Raw genomic sequence first — 17,955 nt, 5'->3', positions numbered from 1 at the left:
CAGGTGACCGCTGCAGACAATTCCTGACAGAATCCGCAGCGATCAGACAGAGGCATTGACTTCATTGGGGTAAACAGAGCACAACACATCAATATTTGGCCTCAATTCTTTCTATCAGAGATCATCTTATCTGTCAGACACATCGTCAGTCTATTAGGAGGAACATGATGGGAAAAGTATAAAGTGAATAAATGTGATGTCACCATAAAGGTATTCAGGGTGGGGAGGACGTCTCCAGGCAGGTGATAATGAGGAGCTAGTTACATCTGGAGCCCCATTACAGGGATGATGCCTGAAGTTTGGCTCAGTACTTTAAAAACAAAACTACAAAACATCTGTGTTGAGCGCAGCAGTGGATCACATCGATTCCAGGAAGCAGAACCTGAGGTAGATCTGTTCCCGGCTGTGATCTGTCGTCTCTCAGTGAATCTTTGGGAAGACGACATGGCGATGGCTCTCAGGATCCTCGGGCTGACGGCCGTTTATTCCTCAGGTACCTCCATCTGTGCTCTCTATGTGCTGTGTGTACGGGGTCCTGTGTGGATCGTTTCCATCTGATCAGTAAATTACCGGCTGTGATAACGATCTACAGCATTAATAATTATCAGTGATCCGCTCTTTGGTTGGGGCAGATGATGCGGAATATCCAGCTTAACCCCTTCATGACCCGGCCTATTTTGACCTTAAAGACCTTGCCGTTTTTTGTAATTCTGACCAGTGTCCCTTTAAGAGGTAATAACTCAGGAACGCTTCAACGGATCCTAGCGGTTCTGAGATTGTTTTCTCGTGACATATTGGGCTTCATGTTAGTGGTAAATTTAGGTCGATCATTTTTGCGTTTATTTGTGAAAAAAATCAGAAATTTGGCTAAAATTTAGCAATTTTCAAATTTTGAATTTTTATTCTGTTAAACCAGAGAGATATGTGACACAAAATAGTTAATAAATAACATTTCCCACATGTTTACTTTACATCAGCACAATTTTGGAAACAAATTTTTTTTTTGCTAGGAAGTTATAAGGGTTAAAATTTGACCAGCGATTTCTCATTTTTACAACAAAATTTACAAAACCATTTTTTTAGGGACCACCTCACATTTGAAGTCAGATTGAGGGGTCTATATGGCTGAAAATACCCAAAAGTGACACCATTCTAAAAACTGCACCCCTCAAGGTGCACAAAACCACATTCAAGAAGTTTATTAACCCTTCAGGTACTTCACAGCAGCAGAAGCAACATGGAAGGAAAAAATGAACATTTAACTTTTTAGTCACAAAAATGAACTTTTAGCAACATTTTTTTATTTTCCCAATGGTAAAAGGAGAAACTGAACCACGAAAGTTGTTGTCCAATTTGTCCTGAGTACGCTGATACCTCATATGTGGGGGTAAACCACTGTTTGGGCGCACGGCAGGGCTTGGAAGGGAAGGAGCGCCATTTGATTTTTTGAATGGAAAAATTGGCTCCACTCTTTAGCGGACACCATGTCACGTTTGGAGAGCCCCCGTGTGCCTAAAAATTGGAGCTCCCCCACAAGTGACCCCATTTTGGAAACTAGACCCCCCAAGGAACTTGTCTATATGCATAGTGAGCACTTTAATTTCCCAGGTGCTTCACAAATTGATCTGTAAAAATTAAAAAGTACTTTTTTTTCACAAGGGGGTTTTTTCAAACAGGGGTGAACCACTGTTTGGGCACATGGCAGAGCTCAGAAGAGAAGGAGTTCCGTTTGACATTTTCAATGCAGAATAGGCTGGAATTGAGATCGGATGCCATGTCGCGTTTGGAGAGCCCCTGATGTGCCTAAACAGTAGAAAGCCCCCCACAAGTGACACCATTTTGGAAACTAGACACCTTAAGGAACTTATCTAGATGTGTGGTGAGCACTTTGAACCCCCAAGTGCTTCACAGAAATGTATAACGTAGAGCCATGAAAATAAAAAATCCTTTTTTTTCCCCACAATTTTTTATTTTCTCAATGGTAACAGGAGAAATTTGACCCCAAAATTTGTTGACCAGTTTGTCCTGAGTACACTGATACCTCATATGTGGGGGAAACCACTGTTTGGGCACATGACAGGGCTCGTAAGGGAAGGAGCACCATTTGATATTTTGAATGAAAAATTGGCTCCAATCTTTAGCGGACACCATGTCACGTTTGGAGAGCCCCTGTGTGCCTAAACATTGGAGCTCCCTCACAAGTGACCCCATTTTGGAAACTAGACCCCCATGGAACTTATCTAGATGCACAGTGAGCACTTTAAACCTCCAGGTGCTTCACAAATTGATCCGTAAAAATGAAAAAGTAAATTTTTTCACAAAAAAATTCTTTTAGCCTCAATTTTTTCATTTTCGCATGGACAACAGAATAAAATGAATCCTAAAATTTGTTGGGCAATTTCTCCTGAGTACATCGATACCTTATATGTGGGGGTAAACCACTGTTTGGGCGCACGGCGAGACTCGGAAAGGAAGGAGCGCCATTTGACTTTTTGAATGAAAAATTAGCTCTTTAGTGGACACCATGTTGCGTTTGGAGAGCACCTGTGTGCCTATACATTGGAGCTCCCCCACAAGTGACCCCATTTTGGAAACTAGACGTCCCAAGGAACTTATCTAGATGTGTGGTGAGCGCTTTGAACCCCCAAGTGCTTCACAGAAGTTTATTACGTAGAGCCGTGAAAATAAAAAAATTTTTTTTTCCTCAAAAATGATTTTTTAGTCTGCAATTTTTTATTTTCTCAAGGGTAACAGGAGAAATTGGACCCCAAAAGTTGTTGTCCAGTTTGTCCTGAGTACACTGGTACCCCATATGTGGGGGTAAACCACTGTTTGGGCACACGTCGGGGCTCAGAAGGGAAGAAGTGATGTTTTGAAATGCAGACTTTGATGGAATGGTCTGCGGGTGTCACGTTGCCTTTGCAGAGCCCCTGGTGTGCCTAAACAGTAGAAACCCACTACAAGTGACCCCATTTTGGAAACTAGACCCCCCCAAGGAACTTCACAAGATGTGTGGTGAGCACTTTGAACCCCCAAGTGCTTCACAGAAGTTTATAACGCAGAGCCGTGAAAATAAAAAATCTTTTTTTTTCTCAAAAATGATTTTTTAGTCCGCAATTTTTTATTTTCTCAAGGGTAACAGGAGAAATCGGACCCCAAAAGTTGTTGCACAGTTTGTCCTGAGTATGCTGGTGCACCATATGTGTGTGTAAACCACTATTTGGGCACATGTCTGGGCTCGGAAGGGAGGGAGCACCATTTGACTTTTTGAACGCAAGATTGGCTGGAATCAATGGTGGCGCCATGTCGCGTTTGGGACCCCTGATGTGCTGTAACAGTGGAAACCCCTCAATTCTAACTCAAACACTAACCCCCCCACACCTCTAACCCTAATCCCAACCCTAACCCTAACCATAACTCTAACCCCAACACTCCCCTAGCCCTAATCCCAATCCTAACCATAACCCTAACCATAACTCTAACCCCAACACTCCCCTAGCCCTAATCCCTATCCTAACCATAACCCTAACCACAAGCCTAACCCTAACCCCAACACACCGCTAACCCTAATCTTATCCCTAATTCCAACCCCAACCCTAACTCTAAGGCTATGTGCCCACATTGCGGATTTGTGTGTGGATTTTTCTGCACCGTTTTTGAAAAATCCGCAGGTAAAACGCACTGCATTTTACCTGCGGATTTACCGTGGATTTCCTGCGTTTTTTGTGCGGATTTCACCTGCAGTTTTACACCTGCGGATTCCTATTGAGGAACAGGTGTAAAACGCTGCGGAATCCGCACAAAGAATTGACATGCTGTGGAAAATACGACTCAGCGTTTCCACGTGGTATTTTCCGCACCATGGGCACAGCGGATTTGGTTTTCCATAGGCTTACATGGTACTGTGCACCGCATGGAAAACTGCTGCGAATCCGCAGCCAAATCCGCACCGTGTGCACATAGCCTAATTCCAATCCTAACCCTAATTCTAACTCTAATTCTAACCCTAATATTAATTCTAACCCTAAGCCCAACACTGGAATAAAGGACGGTTATAACCGCAGCTCGTGGTCAGTGCCACCATTCATTGTACCCTAAATACTATTCATATTGTTCAAAGAAAAAGAGATCACGGGTGGCACAGCTGGTCAACGGTACAGGATATCCACTAATATCGACTGCTAGTTAATCCGGCTCTGTGGAACACAGCTATCGCAATCCTGACTCGGGTGCTCCTCTCAATAAGAAAACAAATAGTCCCAGGGACCCGTAGAAGCGCAAGCACAGCGCGAAACGGCCGTCGTCCAAGTTCTCCCCTGCTCACACGAGCTGCGGCGCTGCAGGCTTTGGCCATGATTTTTATGTGAAGATTTATAATAAAAGTTTCGAATCCTGTGAAGACTGGTGAGTGCCCTCATTTCTTTCTTCTGGCATATAGACTATTCATATTGTTTCCTATGGTGAAGCGCCAACAAATATTGCTGCATTTGGATATTTGTTTCATACTCGAGGGCCATGTACACAGATGAGATATAGGACTGCGTACACAGATGAGATTATTATTATTTATATAGCACCATTAATTCCATGGTGCTGTACATGAGAAGTGGTTACATCAAAATACAAATATCACTTACAGTAAACTAACAATGACAGACTGATACAGAGGGGCGAGGACCCTGCCCTTGCGGGCTTACATTCTACAGGACTATGGGGAAGGAGACAGTAGGTCGGGGGTTGCAGCAGCTGCGATAGTGTTGAGGTGGCCGTGTGGTCATTACAGGCTGTAAGCTTTCGTAAAGAGATGAGTTTTCAGGTTTCTTTCGAAGGATCCAAATGTGGTTGATAGTCAGACGTGTTGAGGCACATAATTCCAGAGGATGGGGGATATTCGGGAGAAGTTTTGGAGGCGGTTGGGTGAGGAGAGAATAAGTGTGGAGGAGAGAAGGAGGTCTTGGGAGGACCGGAGATTACGTGAGGGAAGATATTGAGAGATTAGTATCGAAATATACGGAGGAGAAAGTTTGTGGACGGCTTTGTAGGTCAGTGTTAGTAATTTAAACTGGATACGCTGGGAAATTGGGAGCCAGTGAAGGGATTTGCAAAGAGGTGAAGCAGGAGTGTAGCGAGGAGAGAGATTAATTAGTCGGGCAGCAGAGTTAAGGACGGACTGGAGGGGTGCGAGAGTGTTAGAGGGTAGGCCACAGAGGAGGGTGCTGCAGTAGTCGAGGCGGGAGATGATTAGGGCATGCATGAGCATTTTGGTAGAGTGACGAATGAGGAAAGGCAGCCAGGGCTGTGGGGTACTCGGTACCGGGTCCGGCACTTAAAGGGGATGTCACGGTGGCTGCGACCCGATCCGTGGTCCTGAGCGCCTAATTAAAGGAAAAGTCTTTTAGGCGTTTTGGTAATAAAGTCTATTCGTGATGCCACCTTTGGTATTCGGTCAGTAGGGACCGACGCTGCTTAAAGGGGTCCTCTGGGGTGATGGTATGGCAGCTAGATGGTATAACTTCCCACAGGTGAAGTATGTCCCCAGGCCTCCCGGTGTGTAGGTGAAGATGGTGCAATAAGAAACGGAGGACACAATGTTGCAGTCTCTTTACCTGGCTTACTGAAGCTTCAGGCAACCGCAGTCCAGGACATCAGATCACAGGACAGGCAGGGTCCGGCCGGCTTGGAAGTGAATCCAGAGTCTCCTTACCAGGTGGAGATAAAAGCCTTCCTCCAAGCGCGGTGGTATTGTAGTCCCTCACTGCCTAAGGCTTCTAATAAGGTCCTCACAGCTTCTCTCTGTCCCCCATAAAGGTTAGGATACTACCCGTATGACAGGTGAACTGGGCCTTTTTACAGGGTCTCTATCATGACCCGGGCCCTATATTTATCACTTTGTCTCCTGGGTATCAAGGCGGACAGGTAATTTACAATCCAGCTGTCCTGCTGGTTTCAGCTATGCCACTTTAGAGTTCAGCACGGCCACGGTCTTCCGGCTACCGAAATGCGCTAGCCAGGGAGGCAGCCAATTCACTGCTCTGCTCCACTGGTGTCACTTCTCCTGTGCTTTCTCTCTTCTGCACTCTTTCTACCAGCTGTTTGTCCTTTCTGTTCTCTTCCTCCAGGAGCTGTAGTTCCTTGGACTACTAGGCCCCTTCAGACTTTCTGACACCCTGTCCGTCTGCTCTCTTCTGGTCTCCCTGGACCATCTGACTACTTTCCCTCCAAACCCAGAATATATCTAGGGGAGTTCACCCTGAATCCGGGTTCAAAGCTCCCCCTTCTGGCTTGGAATGTGAACGTGCTGTATGTAAGTGATTACCTGGTGAAAGATACCCTTCATCGCTTTCAAGCGTGACATCACTCTCCCCGTGGGGAAAGCAATGCCACTGTGACGACTAGGACCCTGGGGCGTCACACAAAGTGAGAGGAAAGTTCAGTGTGGACGTGGAAAGATATGGGGCGATAGCTGGACATAGCACTTGGGTCAAGTGATGGCTTTTTGAGGATAAGCGTGATTGTGGCATGTTTGAAAGCAGAGGGGAAGGTACCAGAAGTTAGTGATAGATTGGAAAGATGGGTTAGGGATGGGGCTAGTGTGGTGGTGAGGTTGGGGAGGAGGTGGGATGGGGTCAAGCGCACAAGTGGTGAGGTTTGATTTGGAGAGAAGATGAGCAAGCTCCCCTTCAGAGATTTTGGAGAGTGAAGTTATGGGGTTTGCGCATTGGTCTCTCATACAATGGGGTTGTGGTGTTTGACAACAAAGACTTGCCTTGTTTGGTCTATCTTACTTTTGAAGTGCATGGCAAAGGCAGCATGGTGGCTCAGTGGTTAGCACTGCAGCCTTGCAGCGCTGGAGTCCTGGGTTCTAATCCCACCTTGGACAACATCTGCAAGGAGTTTGTATGTTCTCCCCGTGTTTGCGTGGGTTTCCTCTGGGTTCTCTGATTTCCTCCCACATACCAAAGACATACTGATAGGGAATTTAGATTGTGAGCCCCATCGGGGACAGCAATGATAATGTGTGCAAACTGTAAAGCGCTGCGGAATATGTTAGCACTATATAAAAAATAAAGTTTATTTATTTATAAAGTCCTCGGCAATGATTAGGGAACTTGGAGGGGGCAGTGGTGGGCAGAGGAGGGAGTTAAAAGTGTTGAACCACCGTTTGGAGTTGTGGGATAAGGAAGATACGAGAGTTGTGAAGTAGACCTGTTTAGCAGAGGTGAGAGCTGATTTGAATGCGAGTGTTGCTTATTTGAGTGCAGTGAAATCATCTTACGAATGTATTTTCTTCCAACGCTGTTCTGCAATTCTGGATACTTGGCGAAGCTTTTTAGTGATGTTATTGTGCCAGGGTTGTCTATTGGTTCGTCGCACTCTGCTATGCGTGACAGGGGCGACCGAGTCAATAGCTGATGTAAGAGTGGCATTGTAGAAAGCAGTGTCTGTGTCGTAGAGTGAGGATATGGATGCCAGTGGTAGGATAGAGTCAGAGAGTGAGTGGGTGTGTAGGTGTGCGAGGTTCCTCCGTGGGTGTGCATGTTGCTGGGCATGGGTGACAGGTGAGGAGGACAGGGATGAGAAAGTGAGTAGATGGTGGTCAGATAGAGGGAGAGGGGAGATGGTGAAGTTAGAAACGGAGCAGAAACAGGTGAAGACCATGTCTAATATGTGTCCGTCTGTGTGGGTGGTTGAGGAGGACCACTGAGTAATTCCAATGGATGAAGTAAGGGACAGGAGTTTGGAGGCTGCTGACTGGTGGGTGTCAAGGGGGATGTTGAAGTCACCCATGATGATGGTGGGAATGTCAGCAGAGAGAAAGTGGAGAAGCCAGGTGGAGAATTGGTCAATAAAGGCAGTGGCCAGGCCCGGAGGTCGGTATATGACGGCCATTTGGAGGTTGTAGGGGGAATAGATACGGACAGAGTGGACTTCAAAAGAAGGGAGGATAAGGGAGGGTAGCAATGGGATTGGGTTAAAGGTACAGTTGGAAGAAAGGAGAAGGCACACTCCTCCACCCATGTTTGTTGCCAGGGCGAGGAGTGTGGGTGAAGTGGAGGCCACCGTAACATAGCGCAGCAGGGGAGGCTGAGTCAGAGGATATCATCCATGTTTCCATGATGCCCAGAAAGAAAAGATTACGAGCGGTAAAGAGGTCGTGAATCACGTGGAGTTTATTGCAGACAGAGTGGGCATTCTAGAGTGATCCAGAGATATGTCACCAGCAGTGAGGAGAAGCAGAGAGAGACAGAGCAGGTGTGAGGAGAGTGGGCGGCTTGTTTTGTGTTTTATTAGGAGAGATCTGAGGTTGAGGAGCAGGTCAGCAGAGGACAGGTGGGGAGGCAGGAGGGAAGGAGAGATTATTACTAGAGATGAGCGGTGTTCGAGTAAAATTGTTCGCCAATTTCAAATTCGAGTTTTTTGGGCGGTGCTCGAGTCGTTCGCCGAACTCAAACAATTTGCTTAAAATACGGCTGTTCGAGTTTCTGTTCGATAACTGTTCGTTCACCAAACGCCTAACTTGATTTTCACATCAAAACTGTTTATCAATGTTAATAGACTGTTTCAGTGTATAGTGGGCGGGGGGTTGGGGCGGGGGATAGATCTGTGCTGAAATGATGCCGATCTCCTTTTTTTTTTTTTCCCCGCATTTACAGTGGGGCGGTGCAGTCTCTCAGCCTATCAGCAGTGCACACACACACACAGTTGTCTGCATGTGATGCACACAAGCAAGGGCATGTGTCTTTGGCTGTGTATGTCACATGTCCTTGCCCTATAAGAACCAGCCATTTTCCCCATCGCCACCATTTCCTCACTGCTGCAGCTTAGTGTTAGACGGCACCGCTGCTGCTGTGGCATCTGTTGCTCAACCCATCTCTTCAACCTATCGCTATCTTCTGGTACCTTCCCCTCTGCCTTCAAACATGCCACCATCACACCCATCCTCAAAAAAACTAACCTTGACCCAACTGCTATGCCCAGCTACCGCCCCATATCACTGCTCCCGTTTGCTTCAAAACTCCTTGAGCAGCATGTCCATGGTTAACGTTCCTCCCACCTCTCATCTAACTCTCTCCTTGACAACCTCCAATCTGGCTTCCGCCCCCACCACTCCACCGAAACTGCCCTGACAAAAATTACTAATGACTTACTCACAGCCAAAGCTAACAGACAGTTCTCCATCCTCCTCCTTCTTGACCTGTCCTCTGCTTTCAACACAGTTGATCACTGCCTACTGTTACAGATTCTTTCTTCCCTTGGCATCAAAGGCCTTGCCCTGTCCTGGATTGCCTCATACCTTTTCAACCGCACATTTAGCGTTTCCCACCCCCACACCACCTCCTCATCCCGCCCTCTCTCTGTTGGAGTCCCTCAAGGCTCTGTCCTGGGGCCCCTACTTTTTTCCATCTATACCCTTGGCCTAGAACAGCTCATAAAGTCCCATGGCTTCCAGTACCACCTGTATGCGGACGACACTCAGATCTACCTCTCTGGCCCAGATGTCACCTCTCTGCTGTCCAGAATCCCGGAGTGTCTGTCAGCCATATCCTCCTTCTTCACCTCTCGCTTCCTAAAACTCAATGTAGACAAAACCGAACTCATCATCTTTCCCCCATCTCACGTATCCCCCCCTACCTGATCTATCTATTATGGTAAATGACATCACGCTCTCTCCCGCACATGAAATCCGCTGCCTCGGGGTAACTCTCGACTCTGCCCTGTTCGTCAAACCGCACGTCCAAACTCTTGCCACCTCCTGTCGCCTCCAACTCAAAAATATTGCCAGAATCCATCCCTTCCTCAGCCCACAATCTACTAAAACTCTTGTGCATGCCCTCATCATCTCCCGCCTCGACTACTGCAACACCTTCCTCTGTGGCCTCCCCGCTAACTCTCTTGCACCACTCCAGTCTGTCCTCAACTCTGCTGCCCGGCTAATCCACCTCTCTCCTCACTACTCCCCTGCTTCTCCCCTCTGCAAATCCCTCCACTGGCTCCCAATTCCCCAACGAATCCAGTTCAAACTACTAACACTGATCTACAAAACCATCCACAACCTGTCCCCTCCCTATATCTCTGAACTAATCTCCCAATATCTTCCCTCACGTAATCTCCAATCCCCCCAAGACCTCCTATGTTATGAAATGGTAATTCAGAACCACAATGGATGTTGAAGTTCAGAGCACAAATAGTGACCTGGCAATAACCCAAAAACATAGGACGAGCTCTGAGACGTGGGAACTCTGCTGACCGCAATCCCTATACTATCTTACCAGTCCACAACTAAAGGCAGCCGTGGATTGCGCCTAACGCTACCTATGCAACTCGGCACAGCCTGAGAAACTAGCTAGGCCTAAGAGGAAAACAAGCCTAACTTGCCTCAGAGAAATTCCCAAAAGGAAAAGGCAGCCCCCCACATATAATGACTGTGAGTGAGATGAAAAGACAAACGTAGAGATGAAACAGATTTAGCAAAGTGAGGCCCGACTTTCTGAATAGACCGAAGATAGGAAAGGTAACTTTGCGGTCAACACAAAACCCTACAAACAACCACACAGAGGGGGCAAAAAGACCCTCCGTACCGAACTAACGGCACGGAGGTACACCCTCTGCGTCCCAGAGCTTCCAGCAAGCAACAAAAACAAATAGAGCACGCTGGACAGAAAAAACAGCAAACAAAAAATAACACAAGCACAACTTAGCTTATGCAGAGCAGCAGGCCACAGGAACGATCCAGGAGGAAGCTAGACCCACACTAAAACATTGACTGAGGAAGGAGACTCAGAAGCCGCAGTACCACTTTCCTCCACCAACGGAAGCTCACCGAGAGAACCAGCCGAAGTACCACTTGTGGCCACAGGAGGGAGCTCTGCCACAGAATTCACAACAGTACCCCCCCCCCTTGAGGAGGGGTCACTGAACCCTCAACAGAGCTCCCAGGACGACCAGGATGAGCCACATGAAATGCACGAACCAGATCGGGAGCATGGACATCAGAAGCAAAAACCCAGGAATTATCTTCCTGAGCATAACCCTTCCACTTAACCAGATACTGGAGTTTCCGCCTTGAAACACGAGAATCCAAAATCTTCTCCACAATATACTCCAACTCCCCCTCCACCAAAACCGGGGCAGGAGGATCAACAGATGGAACCATAGGTGCCACGTATCTCCGCAACAACGACCTATGGAATACGTTATGTATGGAAAATGAATCTGGAAGGGTCAGACGAAAAGACACAGGATTAAGAACCTCAGAAATCCTATACGGACCAATAAAACGAGGTTTAAACTTAGAAGAGGAAACCTTCATAGGAATATGACGAGAAGACAACCAAACCAAGTCCCCAACCCGAAGTCGGGGACCCACACAGCGTCTGCGATTAGCGAAACGTTGAGCCTTCTCCTGGGACAAAGTCAGATTGTCCACTACATGAGTCCAAATCCGCTGCAACCTGTCCACCACAGTATCCACACCAGGACAGTCAGAAGACTCAACCTGTCCTGAAGAGAAACGAGGATGGAACCCAGAGTTGCTGAAGAACGGTGAAACCAAGGTAGCCGAGCTGGCCCGATTATTAAGGGCGAACTCAGCCAAAGGCAAAAAGGACACCCAGTCATCCTGATCAGCAGAAACAAAGCATCTCAGATATGTTTCCAAGGTCTGATTGGTTTGTTCGGTCTGGCCATTAGTCTGAGGATGGAAAGCCGAGGAAAAAGACAAATCAATGCCCATCCTACCACAAAAGGATCGCCAAAACCTCGAAACAAACTGGGAACCCCTATCAGAAACGATATTCTCTGGAATGCCATGTAAACGAACCACATGCTGGAAAAACAATGGCACCAAATCAGAGGAGGAAGGCAATTTAGGCAAGGGTACCAAATGGACCATCTAAGAGAAGCGATCACAGACCACCCAAATGACTGACATCTTTAGAGAAACGGGAAGATCTGAAATAAAATCCATAGAGATATGAGTCCAAGGCCTCTTCGGGACCGGCAAGGGCAAAAGCAACCCACTGGCATGAGAACAGCAGGGCTTAGCCCGAGCACAAATCCCACAGGATTGCACAAAAGTACGCACATCCCGCGACAGAGATGGCCACCAAAAGGATCTAGCCACTAACTCTCTGGTACCAAAGATTCCAGGATGACCAGCCAACACCGAACAATGAACCTCAGAGATAACTTTATTCGTCCACCTATCAGGGACAAACAGTTTCTCCGCTGGGTAACAATCAGGTTTATTAGCCTGAAATTTTTGCAGCACCCGCCGCAAATCAGGGGAGATGGCAGACACAATTACTCCCTCTTTGAGGATCCCCGCCGGCTCAGATACACCCGGAGAGTCGGGCACAAAACTCCTAGACAGGGCATCCGCCTTCACATTTTTAGAGCCCGGAAGGTATGAAATCACAAAGTCAAAACGGGCAAAAAACAACGACCAACGGGCTTGTCTAGGATTCAAGCGCTTGGCAGACTCGAGATAAGTCAAGTTCTTGTGATCAGTCAAGACCACCACGCGATGCTTAGCTCCTTCAAGCCAATGACGCCACTCCTCGAATGCCCACTTCATGGCCAGCAATTCACGATTGCCCACATCATAATTACGCTCAGCAGGCGAAAACTTCCTGGAAAAGAAGGCGCATGGTTTCATCACCGAGCAATCAGAACTTCTCTGCGACAAAACAGCCCCTGCTCCAATCTCAGAAGCATCAACCTTGACCTGGAACGGAAGCGAAACATCTGGTTGACACAACACAGGGGCAGAAGAAAAACGACGCTTCAACTCCTGAAAAGCTTCCACCGCAGCAGAAGACCAATTGACCAAATCAGCACCTTTCTTGGTCAAATCGGTGAATGGTTTAGCAATACTAGAAAAATTGCAGATGAAGCGACGATAAAAATTAGCAAAGCCCAGGAACTTTTGCAGACTTTTCATAGATGTCGGCTGAGTCCAATTATGGATAGCTTGGACCTTAACAGGATCCATCTCAATAGTAGAAGGGGAAAAGATGAACCCCAAAAATGAAACCTTCTGAACACCAAAGAGACACTTAGATCCCTTCACAAACAAAGAATTAGCACGCAGGACCTGAAACACCGTTCTGACCTGCTTCACATGAGACTCCCAATCATCCGATAAGATCAAAATGTCATCTAAGTACACAATCAGGAATTTATCCAGGTACTCTCGGAAGATGTCATGCATAAAGGACTGAAATACAGATGGAGCATTGGCAAGTCCGAATGGCATTACTAGATACTCAAAATTGCCCTCAGGCGTATTAAATGCAGTTTTCCACTCATCGCCTCGCTTAATACGCACAAGATTATACGCACCACGAAGATCTATCTTGGTGAACCAACTAGCCCCCTTAATCCGAGCAAATAAATCAGATAACAATGGGAAGGGGTACTGAAATTTAACCGTGATCTTATTAAGAAGGCGGTAATCTATACAAGGTCTCAGTGAACCATCCTTCTTGGCTACAAAAAAGAACCCTGCTCCCAATGGCGATGACGACGGGCGAATATGCCCCTTCTCCAAAGACTCCTTCACATAACTCCGCATAGCGGCGTGCTCAGGCACAGATAAATTAAACAGTCGACCTTTTGGGAATTTACCACCAGGAATCAAATTGATAGCACAATCACAATCCCTATGCGGAGGTAGGGCATCGGACTTGGGCTCATCAAATACATCCCGGTAATCAGACAAGAACTCAGGAACCTCAGAAGGGGTGGATGACGAAATAGTCAGAAATGGGACATCACCATGTACCCCCTGACAACCCCAGCTGGACACAGACATGGATTTCCAATCTAATACTGGATTATGGACTTGTAGCCATGGCAACCCCAACACGACCACATCATGCAGATTATGCAACACCAGAAAGCGAATAACCTCCTGATGTGCAGGAGCCATGCACATGGTCAGCTGGGCCCAGTACTGAGGCTTATTCTTGGCCAAAGGCGTAGCATCAATTCCTCTCAATGGAATAGGACACCGCAAAGGCTCCAAGAAAAACCCACAACGCCTAGCATACTCCAAGTCCATCAAATTCAGAGCAGCGCCTGAGTCCACAAATGTCATGACAGAATACGATGACAAAGAGCATATCAAGGTAACAGACAGAAGAAATTTAGACTGTACCATACCAATGGTGGCAGACCTAGCGAACCGCCTAGTGCGCTTAGGACAATCAGAGATAGCATGAGTGGAATCACCACAGTAGAAACACAGCCCATTCTGACGTCTGTGTTCTTGCCGTTCGACTCTAGTCAAAGTCCTATCGCACTGCATAGTCTCAGGTTTAAGCTCAGGTAATATCACCAAATGGTGCACAGATTTACGCTCGCGCAAGCGTCGACCGATCTGAATGGCCAAGGACATAGACTCATTCAGACCAGCAGGCATAGGAAATCCCACCATGACATCCTTAAGGGCCTCAGAGAGACCTTTTATGAAAATAGCTGCGAGCGCACCTTCATTCCACTGAGTGAGCACGGACCACTTTCTAAATTTCTGACAATATACCTCTATCTCATCCTGACCCTGACACAGAGCCAGCAAATTCTTCTCTGCCTGATCCATAGAATTAGGCTCATCGTACAGCAATCCGAGCGCCAGAAAAAATGCATCAATATTACTTAATGCAGGGTCCCCTGGCGCAAGGGAAAATGCCCAGTCCTGAGGATCGCCACGCAAAAATGAAATAACGATCCTAACTTGTTGAACTGGATCACCAGTTTCAAAGCGAGGTTTCAAAGCCAGAAATAGTTTGCAATTATTTTTGAAACTCAGAAATTTAGTTCTATCTCCAAAAAACAAATCAGAAATAGGAATTCTTGGTTCTAACATAGAATTCTGAGTCACAAAGTCCTGAATATTTTGTACTCTTGCAGTGAGCTGATCCACACATGAAAACAGAGCTTTAACGTCCATTGCTTCAGCTGTGTCCTGAACCACTCAAATGTCTAGGGGAAAAAAAAAGACTGAACACAGTGCAGAGAAAAAAAATTGGTCTCAGAACTTCTTTTTTCCCTCTATTGAGAATCATTAGTACTTTGGCTTCCAGTACTGTTATGAAATGGTAATTCAGAACCACAATGGATGTTGAAGTTCAGAGCACAAATAGTGACCTGGCAATAACCCAAAAACATAGGACGAGCTCTGAGACGTGGGAACTCTGCTGACCGCAATCCCTATACTATCTTACCAGTCCACAACTAAAGGCAGCCGTGGATTGCGCCTAACGCTACCTATGCAACTCGGCACAGCCTGAGAAACTAGCTAGGCCTAAGAGGAAAACAAGCCTAACTTGCCTCAGAGAAATTCCCAAAAGGAAAAGGCAGCCCCCCACATATAATGACTGTGAGTGAGATGAAAAGACAAACGTAGAGATGAAACAGATTTAGCAAAGTGAGGCCCGACTTTCTGAATAGACCGAAGATAGGAAAGGTAACTTTGCGGTCAACACAAAACCCTACAAACAACCACACAGAGGGGGCAAAAAGACCCTCCGTACCGAACTAACGGCACGGAGGTACACCCTCTGCGTCCCAGAGCTTCCAGCAAGCAACAAAAACAAATAGAGCACGCTGGACAGAAAAAACAGCAAACAAAAAATAACACAAGCACAACTTAGCTTATGCAGAGCAGCAGGCCACAGGAACGATCCAGGAGGAAGCTAGACCCACACTAGAACATTGACTGGAAGCCAGGATCAAAGCACCAGGTGGAGTTAAGTAGAGAACGCCTAACGACTTCCCCACATCACCTGAGGAAGGAGACTCAGAAGCCGCAGTACCACTTTCCTCCACCAACGGAAGCTCACCGAGAGAACCAGCTGAAGTACCACTTGTGGCCACAGGAGGGAGCTCTGCCACAGAATACACAACACTCCTACTCTCCTCCACACTTATTTGTTCCTCACACAACCGCCTCCAAGATTTCTCCCGAATATCCCCCATCCTCTGGAATTCCATGCCTCAACACGTCCGACTATCCACCACCCTCGGATCCTTCAGACGGAACCTGAAAACCCATCTCTTTAAGAAAGCCTACAGCCTGCAATAACCATTCTGCCGCCTCGCCATCGCCAGAGCCGCCGCCTCACCATCGCCAGAGCCGCCGCCTCACCATCGCCGCTGCCTCGCCCCTACCTTCTGCCTCTTCCCCACTATCCCATAGAATGTGAGTCCGCAAGGACAGGGTCCTCTCCCCTCTGTACCAGTCTGTCACTGTAAACATGTTTACTGTAAACGATATCTATAACTCTGTATGTAACCTGTTTCTCATGTACAGCACCATGGAATTAATGGTGCTATATAGATAAATAATAATAATTGAGCCTGCTGATCTTCAGGCTGGTCTTGAGTTGCATCTTTCTGGCACTACTAGCTGGGGAAAGTTCAAAACGGGCACGACAACGGCTTGGTTCACTCTTATCCAATTTGAAGGGACGTCGCCGAGTACGGTGCTGATCTTTTCCTCCACTTCTTCTACTGGCAGAGGAATGTCTTGATCTTCAATCCTTTCCTTTAGTTGGTCAGGGCATGGTTTTAGATGATCTCTCGACACTGACGCTGAGGTTTCTCCTCCATCTTTACTAAAAAGGCATACCTTGGTGTTATCAAAGTTTGAAGGCATGACGGTGTATGGTTCAGCATCCCACTGATTGTCTAGTTTGTGAATTCGTCTCTTCCTTTTGAGTACCTGTTCTCCAGGCGATAAAGGAACAGCAGGGGCGTGCTGATTATAATTTCTTTCCTGCCTCTGTCTTGTCTGGGACAAACTCTTCTCTACACATTCTTGCACTTGCGGTATTGCTGCTGCCGCTCTATATCCCAGTCTGCATCTGGTGAGGTCGTCTCAGGTGTTAGAACTCCCATGTCCAAGTCAATGGGTGACTTGCAAGGTTTCGCTCTCATCAGGTAGGCTGGAGTGCAGTTGGTGGAGTTTACCGGGATATGGTTGTATAGATCTACCAAATCTGGCAGCTTCTCTGGCCACTGGTTTTGCTCTTCCAGGGGCAAGGTCTTCAACAGGTCAATTACCACCTAGTTCATTTTTTCGCACATGCCATTTATCTGCGGATGGTAAGGTGTCGTCCTGATTTTTTTGCAGCCGTACAGGTTCCAGAACTCCTGGAACACTTCTGCCACAAAGGCTGGGCCTTGGTCGGTGAGCACTTGTTCAGGATAACCGTGCGGTCGACAAAAGTGTTCTTGAAACGCTTTGGCTGCTGTCTTCGCTGTTTGATCTTTGACAGATACGACTACCAGGAACCTTGAGTAATAGTCCACTATGGTCAGAGCGTAGGTGTAGCCAGTCCTACTCAGTCAACTTCATATGATCTAAAGCTACCAGTTCAGGCGGCTGCTTCGTGATGATTATCTGTAATGGGGCTTGCTGGCTATTACGGTCTTTCCTGCGCAGGTTGCATGGGCCACAATCCCGGCACCACTTCTCAATGGCTTTCCTCATGCCAACCCAGTAAAATCTCTCATGAAGTAGAACTTCCAACTTCTTCCACCCAAAGTGTCCTGCTCCATCGTGGTACGCCTCTAAGACCATTGGCACATCCCTCTTCGGGACTACCACCTGCCAGACCAGTTTGTGTGTGCGTGAGTTAATGATCCTTCGACACAGCTTACCCTCATAGATGAACAGCTTGCCCTTCTCCTTCCACAACTGTTGTGTTTCCTGTGGAGCATCTGGACCAGGGTGTGAGTCAGCTTGTGTCAGCAATTCCTTTACTAGGCGGACTGCCGTGTCGCTATCCTGCGTCTCTGCCCATCCATGGTGGGGCAATGGGATAAATGTGGTCTCTTGCACGACATAGCGCTTGTCCCTCACTCAATGGGAGCACTGGGCCGCTGTTATGATCAGGTGGCCTTGGAGCAGCATGAAAACCTTCTCTGGAGTAGGTGGAAACTTATACT

General features: G+C 47.2%; 1 protein-coding gene across 5 annotated transcripts in view; it reads left to right on the top strand.

Moving 5' to 3' along the window:
- The first annotated feature begins 283 nt into the window (after positions 1-283).
- LOC138672487 (uncharacterized) overlaps positions 284-17,955 on the top strand; it is a 210,263-nt gene continuing 192,591 nt past the window's right edge. For all 5 annotated transcript variants that reach the window (XM_069760508.1, XM_069760509.1, XM_069760507.1 and 2 more), the window contains exon 1: positions 284-493. In XM_069760508.1, coding sequence (XP_069616609.1) covers positions 286-493 — 208 coding nt within the window. In that variant the 5' untranslated portion in view covers positions 284-285. The remainder of the gene's footprint in view (positions 494-17,955) is intronic.

Source organism: Ranitomeya imitator, chromosome 3 (genome assembly GCF_032444005.1).
Source record: "Ranitomeya imitator isolate aRanImi1 chromosome 3, aRanImi1.pri, whole genome shotgun sequence".
Taxonomy (NCBI): domain Eukaryota; kingdom Metazoa; phylum Chordata; class Amphibia; order Anura; family Dendrobatidae; genus Ranitomeya; species Ranitomeya imitator.
Note: the sequence above shows the minus strand (reverse complement) of the source record. Positions and strands in the feature narration are given on the sequence as shown.